This window comes from Euprymna scolopes, chromosome 1 (assembly GCF_053919585.1).
Source record: "Euprymna scolopes isolate OS-2025 chromosome 1, ASM5391958v1, whole genome shotgun sequence".
NCBI lineage: Eukaryota > Metazoa > Mollusca > Cephalopoda > Sepiida > Sepiolidae > Euprymna > Euprymna scolopes.
In genome coordinates, this window is record NC_136482.1 from 100,584,952 (window position 1) to 100,609,523 (window position 24,572).

The 24,572-nt window shown below is 27.8% G+C and overlaps 1 protein-coding gene across 5 annotated transcripts in view; it reads right to left on the minus strand.

Annotated features, from left to right (window-relative positions):
* LOC145259833 (RNA-binding protein 39-like) overlaps positions 1-24,572 on the minus strand; it is a 138,856-nt gene that overhangs the window by 46,362 nt on the left and 67,922 nt on the right. For all 5 annotated transcript variants that reach the window (XM_080117701.1, XM_080117871.1, XM_080117999.1 and 2 more), the window contains exon 3: positions 19,682-19,722. In XM_080117701.1, coding sequence (XP_079973827.1) covers positions 19,682-19,722 — 41 coding nt within the window. The remainder of the gene's footprint in view (positions 1-19,681; positions 19,723-24,572) is intronic.

Sequence of the window (24,572 nt, forward strand, 5' to 3'; positions counted from 1 at the left end):
AAAAACAAAAAAAAACAAACAGAATGACATGTAACCTTTAAAGTCACACTATTTGTTGCAAGTGATTATTATTCATCTTGGAATTATTGTTAAATGGCATACAATGTTTTAAATTATCTTTCAAAAGTATCCCCTCATTCTCCATTGCTTAAAATCAGTTAGCCATTTTGAAAAATATCTTTCTAAATATCTTAGGAAAAAATGGGACTCATTAAGATTGGGTTAAATTCTTTAAATCAGAGAAAAAGTGAGTTTTCAAAGCCAGTTAAATTTTTTAAAATAAACAACAAAATCCCTAAATAGTCTCTTTCTACTTGCTATATATCTCTCTCTCTCTCTCTCTACACATTACAAAAGCATGTTTCTTCCCCAGCTTGCATTACATCCTGGATCATGGTGGCTCTGAGTAAGATTGCATGACATGGCTAACCAATCTCAATTCTAACATAGAAGGCTCAGTACCTGGAAGCTTAGCCTAATTCTGCTTGATGGTGATTGTTCAGGTTCACAGCTGTCCACTGATATGCTTGTGCCACCTAAGCAGACAGGTAGGGAAGATTACATAAAAAATTAGCTCTCCCTCCAGGCAACAAACTTCATACGCAAACAACAAAAAAGTACCAATGACAAACTTTAAACTGAGGAGTTAAGAGGTCAATGCAGAGGTGTAGTACTTTTTCAAGATGTCCTTCAGTGGCATTTTTGACTGGTCAATATGCACTCAGCACTATATGATGCATCTCAAAGCACTTGTGCAATTACAATTTATAGTTAGCGTCTCTATTGTAAATGACTGTCCATCTGAGCAGAGACAAGATTCACATACTTCATGAGGTTATTCTGTTAATATACACATGAGAACATGGCAGATTTGAAAGAAATCTTGATAAAACCCCTTCTCTCTTTTACACATAGTAGTTAATGTGATGATCATCAACAAATGGATGCCCCAAGAGGGAGAATATGACAAAATTCCAAAAAGTGGTTGCATTGAAAACTGGGAGTTATTTTTGGTCCTATATTCCTGTGGCATACAGAAGTGTTAAAAAAGTAGAAGTGAGAATTCTTCCCTCAAATTCTCATAATACTTCTTTCATATTAGTTAAGTAGTACTGCTACATATGATGATATTCCTTTTTTCTTAGAATAGGCTATCCTAATTTTTTTTTATTATTCTTTTCTTTTTTACTGTTAATAAGCAGAGAAACAGAAGCTAGAGTGATAGATATAAAATATCTATGTGAGGGAGGGTGAGTAATAGACGCCTAATAGATGGGTTACTTGTAAATTGCATATTATGGCTAATTTTGATAACTTCAAACAACTTTATCTCAAAACTGGAAAATATTTTTGCATATATTTTGTGCGATTAAAATCTATAAAAACGGTGTTAGGCAAACAAATGTCAATTAACTCAGCTTTAGCATAATGAAGATTCATCACTATCAAAAGATAATTCCATTATTAAATAACATTTATAACCAAAATAGCACAACTTTCATAAAAAAATGCTATATTCTGATTCTTGTCATTTAAGATACATCATAATATACACACATTGGCTCAATGTTTTCGGAATAGTTTGAAACTATTACATACACAAGTAAACTTTAAAGTTCAGTTTGTCTTTCAGAATGTTAATTACAATCAATTGTTTCATACATCCCATCTAGACAAAATAACCAAGTAAACCTCAATGTATCTTTGTTTTAATGTGATGGTCACATACAATTATTCAGCAGCAGCCTCTTGTAGGCAGTAAATTCATTAACAAAATCTGGATGCCATCAAACATATCCTGTAAGACCATTCCCGATTAGTTGCAAGATTTTCATAGACTGCATAACTAGATTTCTAGATGTTCATAATTGCTGAATAATTTCTAGACATGCAAGCATTTAGTGTGAAAATAAACAAAAGGACATGGGTAGCCAACTGCAAAAATGCTACAATAGAGATAAATTTCTCAACCTGGTGGGACACACTCTTCTCTATGTGTATAGGGTGGAGTCGCGATTTCCACTAGAAACCTTTAGCTAATCCTATGTAAATTTATTATTTACAATTGCATTTATTCACAATTTAGCTAAAATTATAGTTCCTATTTACTTACTTCCTCACAAAGGCAGAGTTAGAAATTAACATAGGGAAAACTTAGCTCCCCACTCTGGATCGACATGAATAAAAATTGCCTCAGAAGGATCTCTCGCCCATCTACTGAGGACAGAAAAGATGAAGCGTTTGAATCAGAACAGATACATGTTGCTCCAAGAAAGAAAAAAAAATCACTTTCAACTGAGAAAGTAAAAATTAGTGTTGGGACGATTAATTGGAGCTTTTTGGAGTATTGGAATTGGTCTGGGGGAAAAATTGTAGCCAATTTTCCGATGCCAAAGCTGATTCCTTAAATTATTCCTTTTATTTGATTTAAGAAACATCTTCCACTGCTTCTAGTAATAAAATAATATTTATTGATTTAAACTTTCAGTAAGACTAAAATCTCTATATCATCCCCCTCACAAGTGCTTTTACATTTGAGAAAATATAAGCTAATTAAAAGATGCATTTTTACGCTAATCAGGACAAAATAACACTTTTATAGTTAAATATTTAGAGATTTATAAAGAATCAGAATCGATAATTTAGTACGGAATAAGTAATTATATTGGAATTGGAGAAAATATTGGAATCATCCCATCACTTGTAAAAATTAAGAGTAAGACACCAGTACATATGTGAGGGGTAAGGAAACAGGTATCATTTAATTATCCTACAACTATTGTGTGATGTCTTAGCTTTCACAGCAGAATTAACATTTTCAGTTTTCATAAACTGTGATAAGAGGAGAAATAAAGACAAGAATAAGGGAGAAGATAGGCAAAGAGAAAGAAAGATAAAGTGAAAGGAGGAAAGTTAAAGAGAAAAGAAAAATCCAGACAAATCAAAATAAGTAAGGCTCTAGTAATTTGATAAAAAAAATCTTTTTTTAAATATTGATAAAAAAGATTTTTTTTACCAAACTATTTTAACGGAAATCTGCTTTATTTTTGGATTAAAAGAAACTGGAGAATTCACATCTTTGATATCATTTTTAGAACCATTTTAATGTAAATTATAAGACCAATAAGAGAGAAAGGAAAGAGGGAGGAAAATGAGGGAAATAGAAAGCAAGTGACAAGCAGAAAAAGTGGAGTGGAGACAAAAATAAATAGACAAAATTAACATTTAAAAAAATGACCTTTTGCAAATTTATAAAAATAACACATTTTAAAGGGGGAAAAAAAACATTTTTATATTAAAAATATTGGTTGTTTAGTTGTATTTGTCAAAATTATTACAAATGTGTAGAAAAGGCGTGACAGTTTTTGTATCATCTTTTTTTTTTTTACATCAGTAATCTAATTACCAGAAACTTTCTTAGCAATGATTGTTATTGAAAAAAAAAAAATTTTGATAATAAACAAGTATATCATTTATTAAGAAAATTAATATAAGTTTAAACTTTTTATAATTAAATACAATATGGTTTTATATTACTTTAAAAGTATTCTCTTGTTTATTTTTTTCAGATCATCTTTAAATGAGAAAAGTAGGAATACCTTCTATAATTTAAACTGAATTTATCAGACCAACATTATCTCCTTACAATGGATATCGAGTTAAATTTTAAGTGTATAGACTTGAGCAATAAAAGCAATATTATTATTGTAAATTTTCATGTTTAAATGTGTATGAATTTTTTTTGTTTAATCAAAGTAAGATTATAAAAACGTTCAGAAAATTTTATGCTTTAAAAATTTGACAAATGTAAACAGGTTACGAGTATGTAAATCAGCTTTTTAACAGTCTGAAGGAACTGTTGGATTCTTTGTTACACACTAATATAAAAATGAACATAAATTTATCTTTACTAAATACAAAATTTAGCCAGATCTTGAAAACCTTTCAAAAATTATAAAAAATATTTTTTTTCATAAATCTTGAAGCAAAAAAAAAATTGAAAGAAAAACAAAAACTTGTTAAATAACTGTCTTTATTTTTAAAAAAGATTTCCTGTTGAATTTCAAATAAAATTTAAATAGATAAAATTAAACTTGAATTTATACTAAAAAAATCCTTTCATCAAATTACAAAATATTTTATTTAACTTACAAGAAAAACCAATTTTCAGTTATTGGTTTTGAAAATCACCAGTTTACCCAGTAAAAAAATACCCAACTAAGAAATGATTAAGAATGCGTAGATGGTAGAAAAAAACGTAAACATACAAAATTTCCAACAAATTAAAAGCAGACATTTTTCTTAAAAAAAAAAATAAAATGAGGGTGGGGGTATATTTAATAGAGATATTACTAACACCATTTTTACTTTATCAATAAAATAATTGAAAATGATTAAAATCTAAGTATGAAGTTATTTTATTCTAAAACTAAGCTTTGATAGAGCATAAAAACAATTATTGCAGACAAAGATTTTTTTTCATAAATAGTTTATGAACATGAGTAATATTAACTAAAATGGTTTTCTTATCAACTTCTTAATTAAATTTGAGTGAAATTTGTAATAATACAATATCTAAAAATGTCGACTAACCATCCAGCAGACGTAATAAATACAAGATCTGACAAAACCATTTATAAAATGATGCGAGTGACAAAATTCTACAACCCTCTAAAATATCAGTAATAATTCAGATTAGAAATTCACAAAAGATTGGTATAAAATCAAAAATCTAAGCAATCATACAAGTTGATCAAGCATTTTAAAATAGGTGCTTTGTTAAACTGATCATCTATTAATAAGAGGATCAAATCAATAGAAAATATGTGCACTGATTTTCTATTATTTGATCAAATTGATCCAACCAAATCTGCCATTGATAGAATTTAAGAATTAACACTTCTAAATTGATATAAATTCAAAGCAATAGTGTTAAAACATATAGAAACCAGCAATGAAATATTAATTCATTTGAAAAGAGGCTTCCTTTATAGAGGATATCAGTTTATTAAAGAAATGTGCGGAGTAACAGACTTTTATAATGCTCACATATTTAAAAAATAAAAAATAAAATAAAAATAAAGTTTGGAAAAATTTATTTACCTTATTTTTTACAGTAAAACTTCCTGCAAGCAATGGGTAATGTCTTGATAACATTCTAAAAGCCAACCATATATGCAGTAAACATAACATTAAAAATACTTAGTGTTCAATAAGTTACAGCATTTTAGACAACAGTAATAATGGCAGGGAAGTTGGGAGGGGGACTTTTTAGCACACTTAGGAACTGTACTTTATCCCAAATAAAAATAGTTTTTATATTGTGGTAAAAGTTTTCTGAAACCAAACAATGGCCACACACACACACGTATGTCTGTGTGTATCATACTTAAAAATCTATCTTTATTTACTGAAAAAAATCCAAATATACCAACATTTCGATGTTAAAATATTATCTCCGTAATTGTTACATAGAAACAAAATTTAAAAAAATATTTTATATTATTAAAATAATTCAAAGAAAATGCAAATGCTAAATTTTTTGTAAATATCCATACCAGTCAAATATATTTGGGCACTCTCAAATAATGTTATCCTAAAATTATTTTTAATAACGAAACAACCACCACAATAGAGTTTATTTATTCTACTAAGTCTTTTTTATTAACTTTGGTTTTCATATAACCAGATATATTTTGAAAAATTGATTGAAGGCATTTTTTCTTTAGAACTTACTGACAATGAACAAAACGCTTTCTAAAATTTAATCCCCACCATAATTTCAACTCACATTAGATTATATATCATGAAATTACTGCATGCTGCCCATTTTGTCAATGTACTCTGTTCAAAAGCGAAATCTATTCATATTTTATTTAAATTAAAACTCAACTTTTATAGTTTTTCTGGATCAAAAATTTTCTCAACAAATTTCCCAAAACATGTGAACTTGAACGAATGTAAGAAATTAAAAAAAAAAAAAAAAAAGCAGAGAGAAGCAAATTCCCAAGACTACAGTAGATTATATTGTTGGTAGACATCAAGAAATGTGACAAAAAAAGAATCGTGAACCAAATGCAACAAGAGCAGAGAACAATTTCATCAGGGTTACCAGCTTGCATAACAAAAGGCTGACTGCTCCAAACATAAAACAATGCTGCACAAAACAAAAATTTCTCTACCACTGGAGAAGACTTTGTGAAGCTGGCCTCTATGGCAGAATAACTGTTGAGAAAGCAAAACAAAGTCAAATAGCTTGAGTAGGTCAAGGTACATAAATCCTGGACAATCAAGCAATGGAATAGTCTTTTAGACTGACAAATGAAAGTTCAAAATTTTGGGGTCAAATGGGAAGGTCTATGTATGCTAAAAAGTTGGTGAAAGAGCTGTAACCCCCTTTATCACACCAACTGCAAAGCATTAAGGAGGCTCTGTTAATGTGTGAGGGATTTTGCTAAACACAAAGTCAAGATTTGTACCAGGTGACAGCAAAATTAAATGTGGGATGAACTTGAGCAAAACATCAGTGCTAAACAGCCCACAAATGTAGTTTACCTCCACCAACTTTTGCAAGAAAGCCGAGTAGAACTGTCTATAGTTTACCTCCAGTCTTTAGTGGAAAGAATGTCAAGAATTTACTAACTAAATGAAGGATGAATAAAAAAATTCAAGATATTTTTATGGATTGAATTTGTATTTAATGTGGCTCAGTATGACTTATTTCATACTAGCATTGATACCCGGCGTTGTCTGGATGGAGATGAAGTTGAATTAGGATACAGGTGCTAACTCCATCGTTAATTTCAAAAATAAAAACTGATAAAAACATGAAAATGTGACCCCCCCCCCCAAAAAAAGGAGTATGTAAAAAGCTCCACAACAGATATTTCGGATGAAGAGATACGGAGATAAACTATTCTCCAGATATTGAGCACTTTTTGATGACTAAATACCAGTTTAAGTGAACTTTAATGCTGCTTCAGTCTAGAAAGATTTCTCATTACAGTCTGTTGCAACGAAAACAAACTGAAAATAATTCAGTTTTAAAAATAACAAAGAATTTGTTTTAATTGAAATAACCACTATAAAAATGATTAGAAAAATGATTAGCTATGACTTAATGTGTTATTAAAAGAAAAAAAATTGGTAGTTACGATGTCAAAAAATGTGATTTACGTAACCCTCAAAATAAGAAAAATGCTTCTTTTTAATTTAATTAACCGCCAATAAAAAAAATGCCAAATAAATACAAAGTTTAACAATCTTTTAACCATTTAAATGTAAAAAATGTAAATGATAGAAAGTTTGTTTTAATTAAAGAATCGTCATTGGATTGGAATTTGTTGGGTTTTTTTTTTTTTAATAAAAAAATTAACCGTCAACTTCTGATATAAAAAAAAAAATTTAATCAAAATAAGGAAACTTTTGTTTTAATATAATTATCCGCTGAAATGAAATGAAGTTTTAATATAATTATCCGCTGAAATTACCATTTAAATGAAAAAAAAAAAAAAAAGAAATCACCGTTAACTATATGCTAATGTGAAAACTAACATTTATGAGACAATCTCCTAATCCACTGGCCCACAACGCAGATTGCGAAATAACGTTGGAAATTCTTTTATTTAAACCAATTATAATGCTTGACGCATTTTTTGAAGTCATTTAGAAAGAGAACTGACCCTCCCTTCGTTTAAAACTTTATTTCGTTATGAAATAATTCACTATTTTTTTTTCCTAATTTTTACATATTATGCACCCGAGGGATCATGCTTTCGGATGGCACCAGTTTCGACTCGGTCCGATATGACTGACAAAAGTTTTTAGTAGACACACACACCGACATTTGAGATTTATATTATAGGTAATAGATAGAAACATTGCGTTACTTGTTTCATTAATCACATTTAGGATAAAAAAAGAAAATGAGGTGGCCAAATACTTTTGATTGGTAATGTATAGATATTAGAGATGTGCCCCCCTCACTTCTTCATAAGAGAAATGCAATTTAATTAATTAAAAATTTTTTTTTTAGATAATTTGAATTATTAATTGCAGTAGAAATTTTAAAAGCCAAATTAGATGTGAGATATGTATATAGCTTGTTAAAATTATTCATCAATAATGCAGTTTTGCTTATCTAAAATGTTAGTCTGGAGAAAAGTGGGAGCCAGCTGTATGGGAGTAGATTAGCTTAACCGACATTTAGTGCCTCAGAAGTATTTTTTAGAAGAGTATTAAGAACAAAAGTAAGTATAAGATTGATAGGAATTACTTTATTATAAAATGTGAATTTCTTGTCAAATATTGAAAGAAAGAAAAGTACAAGGGGAAACTCAAAAGTTGAGTACTAAAGTCAGTTTAAGCTATTCAACTGGTCATGCAATTTGACATGAATAACAGCTCTCAATACCTGAAGATAATTTTATATAACTATCAATCCTGCCCACTCACCCCACTGTAGGAAAGGTGTTAAAGGAAATACCTGCAGGAGCAGCAGCTAACATTCCATTATAGACACCAAATTTATGAAGTGCTAACTCTTCTAAGCAGAGTTAACTATCAGAGCGTCAACTCACATACCTGATTCGTTTGTTCTTAGCTTTCAGCTAGCATGAATACTTTCACATCTCTCGCCAATATGAGACCAAAATTGAAACCTATAAGTCCAATATATAACAAAATTATTAGAAGACGCCTACAATTTTTATTATTATTATTGTCAATTTTTTTGGTCTGTGAAGCCTCCAGCATGGACCCATGGGCAACCCTACAAAGACAACATTTATGAATGACATACACCATCCAGTGGGAGCCCCTGTAAAATTAGGAAAAGGTTGGATGATATAAATTCTTCACATTTCACCTGCTTAAAAACCTAACTGGAAATTAAGGACTCACTGAAAGGAAACAAAACCAAATTTTTATTTGGCAATCTTAAAAACACAGGTTGGACTGAAGCTATAGAATCTACAATAAAAGAACTGATCAAATGGAAAATGTTTATACACGCACACATTGATGCTAGCAACATTTCAATTTGTCACAAATAGAAGTTTCATATGAAAATTGAGATTGGTAAGATGTGAAGCACTACTAGCAGCCTGTGAGGAGAGACAGAAAATGAGAGGGATGAGGAAAAAGGGAAACAAATTCACATTGTATACTTTCTTCAAGGAGAAAGGAAGGCAGTTTAACTTTGTCTGCAATGAACAGAAATTTGCAATCATTCATGGATGTAATTTATAGCAATCGAGAGAAAAACCATTGCCATTGCATTTTTATGGATTATTTTTTCAATGAAGTGATGGACTTGAGTTTTATTTCTAAAATAACAGAATGTGCAGATTTATTTTTAGAAATATAAAATTTAGAGATGCTGTTTTGCTTGTCATATAAGAGGTAGCCCATTCAAATGACTGAGTTTAAATTACAAATGTGTTTCCTTAATGTTTAATCAAAAAAATCTTAAATGCACAGGCATAAAAAAATAAAATTCCCTTTACAACAATTTCCAATACTTACCAAAAACATCCATTCGATAACATTTTCTGAAAGAAAACCAATTAACTAAAAACGATAACTTATTTAGCCTTAATACTGAATAAGGTAGGTAAGAAAATTATTTCATGTTATAAAAATTAGTTTCATAATTGAAAATAAAAATTAACTTTGAAAAATCAAAAATGAGTAGAAGATAGACTCCATACATACAGAGAGCTTGATGAGCTTTCCTCATTATTTCAAATAAGTAGACATTTACTCGCATGTTTCATCAAACAAGGATGTTCAGGTAAGGATACATGAGTGACACTGAAGACATTGGAGTAGTCACCTTGTTTATTTAAAGTTATTTCAGCTTTGCATATTTTCATATTTGTATATATTTAGCACTAATATTTCTTATTGTTTTTACATTCTATTTTCCAGCAAGGTTGTCAGATATTGCGTTTTAGACATATATATTACTTGCAAAATAATCGCGGTCTTTAGGTAGTTTTTTTTTTTTTTCTTTTTTTTTCTTCTTTTTTTTTTTCTTTTTTTTTTTTTTTTTTACACAGTGATCACCACTTATCAAGGCCCGGAAGCCACTCAGGGATAAGGGTTATTGCAAGTACATTACGTTAGTGTGGAGATTTGATGAAGTGTTTACTTAAGGAGGCGGTTCATTAGGAATTTGTTAACATTGAACTTGAAGACATCCAAGTTGTAGTCCGGTGGGAAGCAGGCAGACAGAACAAAGTTCCACAGGCGTGCAGTTCTAATAAAGAAGCTTTGTTCATGGAATCCGCGTTTTGATTGATGGTAGTCAGTAATGCAAATAGAAACAAATATAAGGATTTTAATTTCCTTTATTTTGTGATGCGTGTACTAGTATGAAGGGAAGATGCTCCAGTTCCAACTGTTGAACAATTGAACAAACAAATCTCAAACATTTGCCACATCTAGATACAGTAAAACAACTGTTTGAATATTATATATAAAGGAGATGGATCCGATATAAAATAAAAAAGTTTTAACTTAGATTTAAGTATTTAATATTTAAGAGCTGTCAATATAACTTGAATAGAATAAATATTAAAACTTATATAGAATAGGATTCTAAAAAATAATATCTAACTGTAATTTCTGTAGTTATTTTAAAATTACCATTTGAAGTTAAATATAAATCATAAACGATATTCTTTAATGGTCTCTGTAAAAATCTTTAGTTTTATTTTATAATATAAGTTCACCAAGAATTCACAAAAACAAACAAAAGTGTTCAGATTATTAGCAAGGAAAATCTATAAAACAAATAAAAAAAATTTTAAATGCTAAAAAAAAACAACAAAAAAAAAACAAAACTTTTAAACATTTTTAAAAATGTTAAAATTTGCTTACATTGCAAATATTTGTAATGAAAAAAAAATCATTAGAAACAGAGTTAAAAATGTCTATATTTTTTTTTTTATTTCTCAGAAATAAATGAACTGTCATAATTAAAATTGTTATGACAATAAACACTTTTGAAACCTAATCCAGAGTATTTTATGCCTTATAAATAACATTTAAGTCTTGGATCATTTAGAAATTCAAATTGATCAAATATTTAGGGTATATTTTAATCAATATATTCAACTGAAACCTATGAAAATGAGTTTGACATTTCAATTTTTTAAGTTTTCAAAACTACTAATATATATTAGTCTCAATTTGGATCCAACTTTTAAATATTTTAGTAAATGTGACTAAATAATTTAAATATAAGAATCGATAAATTCTTTTAGAAATATGCCGGAATTAAAAAAAAATCTGCTTCAATAAACAAATACTAAAAAGCAAATAACAACACTGAAAATACATGAGAAAGCACAAGAATGAAACTAATCTAAATGACATAATACAGATTATAGAGATCAATAAACCATGGTGAGTGTATTAGAGAAAATTGTAGGTTAATTATAATAACCTCAGACAAAACTGACAACAAAATTAGTGTTTTGATATTTGAAATGTCCTTTCTGTCATTATCAAGTTTTGAAATGTTTAGCCATTTATATTTCAGTTGTTTCATAAACATCTAAAGCAGGTTTCTATGACATTATGAGTAAAAGGTAAATCTATTGATTTTTAACCAGTTAATACTTAACTGATAGTTTTTTTTTTTTTTGCAATATATTAATTAAAAAGTGATTGGTACACATTAAGCTCAACAAGGCAGCTAAGCTGCTAACTAAACTGCGGCCAATCCAACAAAGAGCAACCTGATCAAGAAGCAATCATAACTCAACATTTCTGCCATGACTTCCCCTGCACTTTGTATTACTAAGCCTTTCCCTTTTTTTTTCCTATAGACTTTTTAAATGTATGACTCCAGGTTTCATATCCAACAGTTTCAAGACTATCTAAAGTTCCAAACATAACCAAGGACCAAGAAAACAGCCTAACCAATTTCATCTATTCCTCACTATACGTGATGTGCATTGTAGTTGAAATAATCTTTTTCTAGGAGCGTTACAATCATTATAATATTCATCCTCATGTTTATTCATGTAGAAACTTTTTCTTACTGATGCCAATGATAAAGTGTCATTTCTCTTTCATCTAACCATGAAACAGAAGTGACTATGTGGTCCAATGTCAACTGAATTGTAGCAAATGCATGTTCTTGACAAATTCTTACTTTTAGTATGCTACAAGCGTAAGTTAAAATAGCAGGTATCATTCTGATTCCAGTTCCAATGTCAAATCTATAATCTTACAGGTTTTTTCAGGTTTCTTTTGTCATACCATTTGGGAGGAGTCAAAAAGATTCCAGACATGTAGGCATAAAAGTGATTTGTGTAGATGATAGTTTGATAGATAGCAGAAATTACAGATCAAAAACAGATGAATGAAAAACTTTGCATGGTGAATGAAGTTAATTTCAACCTTTTCAGAATAATGTTATGGGCATTAAAAACGGGCAGACAGCAGCTAAAGTTGTAATCATATAGTTTTCCCTTCTTTATAATAGTTTTTTTTTTTCTATGAAACTCTTCCAATATCAGAATCTTTGCATAATGTACTAATCAGTTATGTTCCATTTCTCCAACTTTCCAATAAGTTCACCAATTTATGGAATTAATCATCATTTGAGAATTAAAAGCGGAAACTATGATATTATTCCTGGCAACAGTCCAGCTATGTGCTCAGTCCACACGTTTAGTTTCAAGAAAATAGTACAAAAAGAGTTTGATGTATATTCTGATGACTCAACAAAACTTTTAAATATTGTGATTTCTATTTGGCCAGATTCTCAATGTGACTTCACTTTGTTATCAAGAAAACATTTTGGTACTTGTGCATCTGTGTTACCATGCTGAAATAATATTATTTAGAAACCCATTCTTAACATAAAGAAATTAGAGTGCTATATTTTGTACTTTCATCTAACAATCTGATATGAAACAAAAATATTGTAAAAATTGAACTTAACTTGAAAATATTAAAAAATAACACCGTAACGTAGATGAACAAGCACCAACATTTCTTCTCTTTATGATCTTTTTGGGGGGGGCTTGTCACGAGCATCAATGAAGATAATTTTTAATGACAAAAATACAGACATTTAAATGGGTAAATGTTTACTATTTTCATGCTATCCAGTTATTACAATTATTTTAAATTCTAATAAGTATCATTGACACAATTTGTAAATTTCCTCATGATCCAGTTGCAATGAACAATATAAGTACATTTTTTTTTCTATACTAGCATATTACAAAGGTGCATCTAATTTCTTTGGAGTCTATTACTGTAAGAAAGGTAAACAGAAAGATCACCTATTATAATAATAATCCTACAGCATCGATAAGCTATCATAAGCAGTATTTCAAGGATATATCAAAGATTACTATTAAATCTCAATATAAATCTGTGATAATCCAATTGAAAATAATGCAGTCACAATTGAAGTGAAATAAAAAAAATGTCAGGCACGTCAAAACAGTTAATTTACAAAGGTATGATTTTAAACTTACAATGTATTTACATTAATGACTTTTTAAAGGTTACTTATGATTACATTAATGGAAAGAATTGTAATAACAGAATTTGTTAGAAATTATTTAATGACCACAAAACTTGTTTGAAAAATACTGCAGGCAGGAAAGAGAATGTTTATGGCAATAAAAGAATCTTTCAAAACTAACAAGTTTATATATGTTTTTTTTTTTAAGAGGCAGTTAGAACTATTAGCAACTATCAATAATTTGGAGTTCAGCTTGGTTTGGTAATTTATCATGAAGAGACTGACATCTAAGCAACATTTGTAAATGATACAATTTACTGAGAAAAACATTCGATGAACAAATAATTCATCAAATAGACCTGTTAATTGGCCACCTTGTTCCTGTGATTTAACCCCATTAGATTATTTTCTTTGGAGATATGTAAAGTCCCATGTCCACGCTAATGAAGACAATATTTGACATGTTATTGCCAAAATACGGCCTAATTTAATATGTAGTTTGTGAAAATTAGACCTCTAGATTATGCCATATATGCGAGAGCCACTGGGCCATATACTTGACCTTGTATTTAAATCATAAATGCAATGTTTGGAATAAACCACATATCTGTATAACAAAAATATTTTTCTGTGATTTATTTTAATTTAAAGTTCATCAACTCTATATAAAAACATGTCCTTATATATATATATATATATATATATATATATATATATATATATATATATATATATATATATATATTAGCTGACCTTAAACATTACCTAGGAGTCTTTTGATTGCCCCCCCCCTGCCCCTAAAAAAAAATTCTTTAAAATAAGGTTTATGAGTAATATTGGAGCATTAGAAGTCCTCACCTATTTCACCTAAATTAATTAAAATGGTTAAAACACTGAATCTAATTTAATATTTTATCTGTTATTTAATTATTAATATTAGAAATAATGACCATTTCAATTTGTGATTATTGAATTCACATTGTAGTAAGTATTTTTGGAGGTATATAACAAAAATTGCTAAGATTTTTTTTGGGGGGGGAGGGGGGTCATGAGGACTTGCTAAGAATTTTAAAGCAAGTTTAAATATCTTACTTTTTATTATTGAAATTGATCTTGGTGAAGAATTAAACTACTAAAAATGTGACAATTTAAATTCTTAAAAATCAAAAGATTAAAATGGCTATGCAAGACAAAGAAATCAATTTGCTTAGATAGTGGTATGTACAGGGCTTTGTATTTGAATTAGAATTTAGAGTCCCCTGGAGAAAAGGCCAAAGAGGAACATTTGGATACAAATGGGAAAGATTTGTTTACAAAATAAGACACAACTAAACAAAATTGTCATCTTAAAATCAAAACAATAACAAAAAATAGTTAATAAAATGTCCTTTTACAAAGTAATATGCAAATTAGCTAACCTTATGACTTAGATCACATATATATAAAAGGACAGGGTCCTTCTTTCATGTGAAGTTGAATAAGGTGCTCTAATCTCACTTAATATGAGAAATGGGTCCAACTTACATATATTCATACAGTTTTATAAACTACTTTGTGCTTTTTGTTGTCAACTGGGTGTAGGTTTTTGTTATCTTTTTTTTTTTTTTTTAATTTTCTTCCTTTGAAGATTATAATGCTGGGAATGGGGGCAGCCAAACCAGCTGCTAACATTGCCCTGCTTTTTATTGAAACCAACCGAGAGCTCTTTTTAGTATCCTCGCTGTTCCCTTAAGTGCAATTGTCTAGATCTCTTTTGCACTTGGTTCACCAGGAATATTAGTTAGGTAGGACTTCAGGTTGCTCTTCATAAGCCGTGTGGCACCTATAATATCTGGTATGATTGATATCTACTTAAAGTTCCAGCTTCTTTTCATATCATACAGGAGACCTTGGTATTTCGGCTGTTTCTTTCAGCTCTTTAGACCACCATCATTAAGGACACTCAACCAAGATTGGCACTCTTTCTGACTTATTCCATATAACTATGTCAGGTTTCACAGCAGCATTTTCAAGATAGGTGGCTGTAGGGATTACATGGTCGTAATGTATGGTATATAAGTCATTTCCAACTATTATCCTCATGAATGTATATTTTTATGTGCAAATAGGTTCATATCATGCACTAACCTCATAACTATTGAACCAAATAGTTGGTGACTCCAGGTGTTTTCAACCTGATATCACCAGCCTTTCTTTTACATAGGATCTTATATTAATTTTCAGTTTCAACATGTTTGTTTGGCATATTCTAAATGTCAGCCAATAAGATTTGAAATGACAGATAGGTTTTAGTGGTCAGTCTTGCTGCATTATCATTTGGCAGTGGTTTTCACATTAAGCATTTTGAATAGATATACAAACTAAGATTAATTTTTGTATTCTCATGAGCACTAAAATAGATTAAAGTTTTCTTAAAAATGTTAAGTTTCTAATTAAAAACAATTTTTTTCTATTTAATTAATAGAGCATGAAATTATTCAAGTAATTTCAAAGAAATTTCAAGAAATTTATGCATTATTAAATCATAATTTATTAATATTTTGCTAACCATTTTTACAAGAATCTAATATATAAAAGTTGGTCAGATTTTACAAATTAAACCTAAATAGCAATGCATTTGTCAAACTGATATTTGATTTTGAATAGCTAGTCCTTTTCAAACATTATCAATGTTCTTTGACAAAATAAGTTGCAATTACAATCAATTTCACATTCTATCCAGCCATTAAGTTTTTCTCTCTGTAACAGATAAAACTTCTGATGCATCAATGTCAATCAGCATAAAATGGTTCAGACTTCAAAATAGTAACTAAGAGATTAATTTTAATACTTTGAATAAGTATATCTTCATTTTTTAAAAGTACATTGTAGGAAAATATATTTGACTCGATCTGCAGACTTGCTCATATTCATCATCTTGAATATCATTACCTCAGTTCATTTAATGATTTGATAACCAAATGATACTCTAATAATTAACTATCTTTTAAATATTTACAAAATTAACAATTTGCTAAGTATATAAAAGAACAAAACATACTTTACAAACAGCTTAACTAAAATGAAAGCAAATGCACCAATATTTATTCTCTGCTAAATTACTTTCAGTTTGAAACAATCTTTATGTAGAGAGATGTTAAGCCTTTATTTTTATGATGATGGGAGTGTTTTTAGATTGTTTTTGTCACTTTCTTTGTAATCATTTGAATATTGAAACTATGTTGGATACATTTGAAATGTCAAATAGAAATATTTTTCTGACCTTAATATTAACACTCACCTATTAAAACAATACAAGTTGTTACTATTTATATTAAATACTTTTACAGAGATTCAATCTAAATTAAATGATCAAAACATACAGTATTAACTTATTTTTGAATATTTCCAAAATTGTTGGAGATTTTGCTAACAATAAAAAGAAAATACTTTGCATAAAGGGTTACAAAAATTAAAATAACATTTTCGTAAATATACTAATATTTATTCTGTGCTTAACTAATTTCAGTTTGAAAGTGTTTGTAGAGAAATATTTTACGATCTGTAATAGGTAGTAGTAATAAGTGTTGAAGCTAAATCTCTCTTTGTAAATAACATTCAATATTTTTATAAATAGATATTCCAACAATATTATCTTTGTTCAATTACTAATTTAATAAGAAAACCATGTTGTAAAAAAATTATGTTCCCTGGGAATGCTATATTTGTACAGCTAATACTTTATAAAATAGATTTACTATGAATAATGTATCAGGTTTTATTGAAAAGTTTTTGAATGAACTGTCACACTTGCAGAAAAAAAGCTTAATTTTCTTAAATGTTTTTATAATAATTATATATATTATAATTACAGATTTTTTCAAATCACTAACATCAATGACTAATAGCAGGTTGAGAAAAAAAAAAAAAAGCTTAAGAGATTTTGCCCGTAAGCAATAATGTTAAAATGCCACTATATATATATATATATATAAAATGTTTATATAAATTAAATCAGAAGGAAATCAAGACCTATGCAAAGTATTAAAGATTGTTTTAAATAAAACTATTTGATGAGTGGAAACAAAGAAATATAATCAAATAAGACCGGTTATAAAATACTAAAAACAGCTGATCATTCCTGTTGAGCACAAACACGAATTATACCCATTTTCAAAAATGAAAAATCACATGTAGTATCTGCTGGACAATAATTGAAATAACTTGCCCCCTTGTTAACCAATAAACAAAGAGGCAAGTTTTGAAAAACATCTGCTATGAAAAAGTATACATATTTATTACCTATGTGTACAATATCAAATGTACTTCTCTTGAGAATACAACATCGGACATTTGCTTTGAATATCATTAGATGGACCAGTATCAATCTAAATATTTAGATCAAAACCAACAAATTAAATATGAAAATATAAAATGTAATAAAAAAATTTAGTGCCTATCCAGTTTCACCTTAATAGTTAAAACTGCTCGTAAAAAGAAAATAGCACAAAAACATTATGTACTTATGTGTTAGCTTAAAAAGACATTACACCAAACATTATGCAAATTCATCCAGTATTTTTGTTATAGAAAAAAAACAAAAAACTGATTGTCAAATTCTCTCATCAGCTATTTTTTTGCCTTCATTAAGGTCAATGCCAAAAGGACATAATTCCAACTTTAAAAGTCAATATTCTCTCTCCCCATATTAATTGATTCTCAAATTCTCTTGAAGATGATCTGGTTTCATTTTATAAAAACAAAAATACTGAAAAATTTGCATAAATTTTGGTGTACAGATTTCTTTTAACCTAACAGATAAGTACTTAATAAAGTTTTTGTGCAATTGTTTTTAACATAGAGGTAAAACTAGATAAGCAACAAATATTTTTTTTAAAGAACAAAGTTTAAAGAAAATTTTAACATTAATTTAGCATTTTACATTAAAAAAGATGTTGATATGTAAATGTCTTGATTAATAAATATATTTTTTGTACGGCACAATAAATAATATTCAAAGATATTTTGCCCTGACAGTTTCTCAGAGCTATTATCACATCATCTGTCATGGGTCCAAGGGTACCTGAAACAGGTGGGAGATTGTGTATGTATATATATTTTTTTAAATTTAAATGTCACCCCGGAATTCTAGAAAAATGATAAAAATCTCTGATTATATTTGTTTACAGAATATATAATTATGTATCAGGATTCATTCAACAAACGAATTTGAACTCAAATTAAGTGTCCAGGTTTTTTTCTTCTAAAGAAAGTGGAAAAATATTTAAAAAAAAAAAAAAAAAAAAAAAGTACTTGTACAGTTTAATCAAGGCATTAAAAAAATCAAAATATATATATAAAAAAAGGTTATATTGTATATATCCATTATGGAATGAAGTTCTCTGAATAAAAAATCCACTTAATTTGATCACATAGTTTGTTTTTTTTTTTACAAAGAAAAAACAATTTGTCATAATACCGAGCAAAAGGTAATGTTTCGATTTTTAGGAAGAAAAGCTAGTAATAAAGATGGGAAGAGTGTCGACGTTTTAAACTGAGTTATCGCTCCGTGGCGTGTTCAAAAAATTCGAAGATGGCTACCTTCATTGCGCTCTCATAAAAACGTTTTTTTCCGCTGTAAAAAAAAAAAAAAAAAAAAAAAAAAAAAATACTTGATCAAATTAAGTGAAATATTTTTCAGAAATCTTAAGTCCAAAACAGATACATACAATATAACCTTTTTTTTCGATATTTTTTATTTTTTAATGTCTTGATTAAACTGTACAAGTACCAAAAAAAAAAAAAGTTTTTAAAATCATTGGCAAAGCTGTTATGTAATGGATTTTTTTAACCTAATATTTTATATCAAAGTGTGTTTCAATAACAGACATTCTTCTGCATAGATGAATATAAAAATTCAGAAAATAGTTACTCTTAAAAATGAAAAATAACCATGAAAAGATTTATAACCCATATACCTGAATTATAAACATTGGTTATCTTATTGAAAATTTTCTTTTAATAACCACAAGTAACTTTTTCTAAATTTCAGTTGTTTAACAGACAGCTTTGCTAATGATCAATATGTATGAACAAAAAGAAAAACAAAAAATGCACTAACTTAATCTCTTATTGTGGTATTTGAAAGTTTATATAGGAGAGGGAGAGAGAAAATGAATTTGAATGAAAACCATTCTTTCAACTTACCTTCTCTCTTTATCTGCTCTTCCATCTGGCTTTCCATCATCCTGAAAATAAAAAAGACAAAATTAGTAACTTTTACTAATAATTTGAGAAATTTAATTTCTTAACGTGGATAGAAAGCTGAAAAGAATTCTCTGTTCATACCAACTTCAGCATTTTGTTTGCAATGAATGTACAATTAGTCAATGATGGATGACCAAAATCTGAAATGCTGGCTCCTGGTGGGGATTACTTGCAACTAATAAATAGAAAACTTAATACAATGAAAACAGTTTATCAAAATTTGGAGTGATTCGCAACATAAAAAAGTTCATTTAACCCCCTACCCTGGCTGGATAGTTGTCTAGTTAATGATTTTAATTTGTATTTATAAAACCAATAGAATTTTATTAACTGTACATCTTATTTTCTCCTAATTTTAAGATGTCACAGGAGTTCAGTATTTACATTTGGTTAGTAGATTTGGTATTTATGTGAATATAATTAGATCAAAAACATAAATTTTAAACATTTATAATACTTTTTTAGCAATTTTAGTTTTCCATAAAATTTTAATATTTTAGTTTCTCATAACATTTTTTCTCTCCAAATTTATCATAGTTCTATCAATAAACATGCACTATGCCCAGTTTAAGTGATATTAGCATAATTCAAACTAGGCTTAGTACGTTTCTATAAGATTGCATCTTTATAGCTGTTAACGTTTTTTTTTTCTTCTTTAAATCTACCAAACTATGTTATATAAGAATTTAAAAAAATAGAAAAAAGAAACCAGCATCTCACAAGCTTTTTAAAATTAATAACCCCATTTGATTTACCCATATAGACGAAAAATGGATTTGTCAGCTGGCATAAAAAGTAATAAAAAGTCTTGATATCCTTCAGTCCAGGTGCACCTTCCTTTCAGCAAGTCTGAGTCATCCTTGACGCTTAACCCTAAGACAAAAGGGATGGGCAAATTTCAGTTTCATATTAACACAATAAAAACGCATAAAAACATTTCATCTGTAATAAAAAATAAAATATCACATACTGATTCTGAAATTACATCCTTCAAAATTGATTTTATATTTTAGATTAGTAATCTTTTCAGGTTTTCCTTTACACTCAAATTATCCATTCTCGAGTACCAGTTTTAGTACAATTTGACATAAACTAATACAAACCCGAAACACACAATATTAAAGAAAGCAGAAATATAATTTAATATATATATATATATATATATATATATATATATATATATATATATATATATATATATAAAATCAGAAATTTGAAACAAGTTGCTCATTAATGTCACCTCAAAATATTAAAGGAAGATTTTATTTTTTATTTAAACATATTATACCAGTGATATATAATACCCATAAAATGTTTAAATTAACAAAACATTTTTCATAATTTATTGTTTCAAATTAAAAAAAAACTTTATAAGAGCAAGATTTATAAAGTGATCAGTATATGATATTTTGTACAAAACATACACACATATATGTATATACACACACACACACACACATACACAAGATAGAATGCAGTGGTTTTAATATGAACAGTATACTCCTTAACTTGAGAACAATTTTGCAATTATTCTGCTTTTTAACTTTAAAAGATAAAAAGAAACATTCTGTAGGCATATTTTCAACTATCATAAATCTAGATGGATAAAATGCAGTTTAAATATGACCATTATGAACAAAGTGTTACATTAATCTAAAATTTAGCAACTTTGTAAAATTAGGGATTTTTTTTTATTAACTTAAGATATTCAAAGTTAGGATTACTGAATTGACAAATCTTAAAGCAGACAAGAAACTGAAAAGTGATCATGGAGGAGAAAAATGAGACATCCAACTATCCATTTTGCTTTAAAATACTATCAGAAATTAACTTGATTTTATTGTTTTAAAAACTTATACTGAAGTAGTATGAGATGCAATTAGTTTCAGAAGATAACTATTTGAAATTAAATTTAAGCATCAGATATTGTGAATAAAGAGCGCATTTTAAAATCTTATATACCTCAATTTGTTTTAATAAAAGAACAAAAAGTACTTAGAGCATTTATTGTAGAGTTGAAAAAAAAAAAAAAAAGAAAAAAAAAAAGAAAGTCGGAGGAAAATTCTTTTAGCAAATTCACATTCTGTATTGACGCATCCATTCAAATTCTGAGAACTGTTATCTGAAAAGATTTATACAAAATAGATTTTATAAGCAGTATTAGCTGATCAAATAAGATTTGGATTTATTATACAAGAATTAAAAAAAAAAAAAAAAAAAAAACATTTCAGTGTTTGTAATATGTTCAATTATCCTGAAAACATGGATTTCAAACGTGTTTAATTAACAATTTTCTAAATAAAATAGGTTCGGGAAATCTATTAAAGCTGAGTGAATAAATGTTTGTTTTTCTAAGATTTTTTTTTTTTTTACCTATATACTTAAATGATAAAATATACTAAAATATTTCATTCTTTTAATTAGTTATAATTTGAAATTAACTGAACAAGTTACCCATCTCTCACTTTACTATATATTTTTCTCACTGAATGTTGATTCAACCCCTTTCTAATAAGTTTTAATGCTTCCATTGGTATTCACAGAAAGAGTCACTTGTTCCAGCTAATTTAAATAGTGTATTCATACACACACTAAACAGTATGTGAATTTTGGCCTTTTAGCTAAGATTAAAGTGTAGTATCTGTTATGACAGTACACTTCATCTTTCGTCCTTGCTTGGTGTAGGAGAAATCTTTCTAGAGTGAACCAATTTAAGTTTTGGTCTCAATTGAGAGTGCGCTTTTTTGAGGTTCTAGATTTTTCATTACAGTAAAAATCGATCTTGTGAGGATGCAAATAAATAGGAACACCATATCCTTTTTCTATTCATTACTTTCTATTACACTAAATTCAAAAGTGAATTCTATTCTAATTAAAGTAGATTTGTGAAGTAGGCTCTCAAATGATATTTCACTTTGTCAAGACTGTTGCTCCAACATTGAAATTAACTTGTGATACTCCTCTGATCAAGAACAGAAGTGATAATCCATAATCTCATGTTATGGGTACTGCCTTAATATGTACATTTAGACAGATTTCGTTTTAACAATTCCGTTTTCTTTTTTCAGCAGCTTTTCATATGCTTTTAGAAGTACCCATTTTTTCTTACTAATAGAATATAAGTAATTTCTAATTGATGTTTTAATATTTTATTTCCATCGCTATTTCACAAGCCATTTATAAGAAAAAAAAAAAGAGAATTAACAAACAAAAGATTTATCATAAGTGATTTTACATGTTTAATGGATGCAATATTTAATGTCTAGTTGAAAATTATAATATTACAAAACATAGTATAACTGACACCTACTTCAATACAAACTTCAATGATGGCTATCTGCATAGTAGGGCAGCAATGAAATCATAGATTTTCAATATAATATATAGCTCATAATACAATATTTTTTAAAAAATAAACTTATAATTCAAGTGTTGCCAAAAATATTAAAAATAAACCATTTGCTTTGACAGAATGGTTAATATATTTTTTAAATTTTGTTATAAAATAGTAGATAAAACTTGAACACAAACAATACAAAAAAGTATTTAAAATACTTTTTTGTATTGATTAAGAATTTGTTTATTCAAAAAAGAGAGAGAAAGGTTATAAAATGTGTATCTCTTGATCAAAAACTATCTTAATATATCAATGTGCTAATTAAAAAAGATAAAAGTGGAAAATTAAACCTATGCTCACCCCACTTATGCACATTTTCTATTGTAGAATCAGAATTCATGTATTTTTAATATATATCTTTATTTTTAAAATACCAGTCTATATATACCTATTTAAAAAGTACATAATTTAGAAAACAAAATACTAAAATCTCCTAAACATTTATAGAAATAAAGTTAGAAATTTGTTTATATTTAAAAAAAAAAAAAAAAAAAATGCCTATGCATTTTCATTAACCTAAATGAATTCTAAAAGTTATAAATTTATGAAGATTAATTAAATCAGATATGTTCAACTTATCAATATTTTTAATATTAAGCAGTTGCATCAATTAAAAAAAAAAAATCTTTCCCAATAAAAATATTTAAACAATAAGTTAGATAATTATCAAGGCATTTATGCTTATCAGTGGCATTAAATTTTATGAAAGCTGATCCTAATAACTAATTGAGTGGCCTTTTTTTTAATACATCTTCAACTAAAGTGAAAAGTCATAAGATCACAATAAATGATGCACTTTTCTTGGAATGTCAGATTTTGTGATTATGTCAATTTTTCTTAAGATTTTTTTTTCTTGCCAAGCTTTATCTATGTTTTATCAAACTATTTCCATGTTCTTGTTTTACTGCTAAATCTAGTAGAATCAGTTTAGAATCAACCTTCAAAAAATGTTTATCCAGATTTGGGTCAACCAGAAAAGTAAACCAAGTGAGGCTATGATTAGCAGAAAAAAGTTCCTGTCATAATTCATTTAATAATGGAAAATTTTGCAGCAATAATTTAGATATAAAAGTATTGAAAAATTCTATGAATAAAAAACATTTTAAATAGCACAACGAAACAAAAGTTGATATAAATTATCTTTATAAATAAAATAAACTTTATATTTTAAACTAATTTATATAAAATGTTCAAAAAAATATTGCAGATTATTCTTTTAAGTTGAAGAGGTTATCAAAATAAAAATAGCTAAATGTATTTTTTCAATCTTATAAATTCATTTATTTATGAAGTCTATTTTAACAATTACAGTACTGAGGCCTAAAAGATTTTAAAATTAATATTTTTTATCTTGAAAATAGTTGTATAAAAATAGAGTAAGATTCTAAAAACTACATAATCCATTACAGGGGACAAAATTACCAATTTTTACAG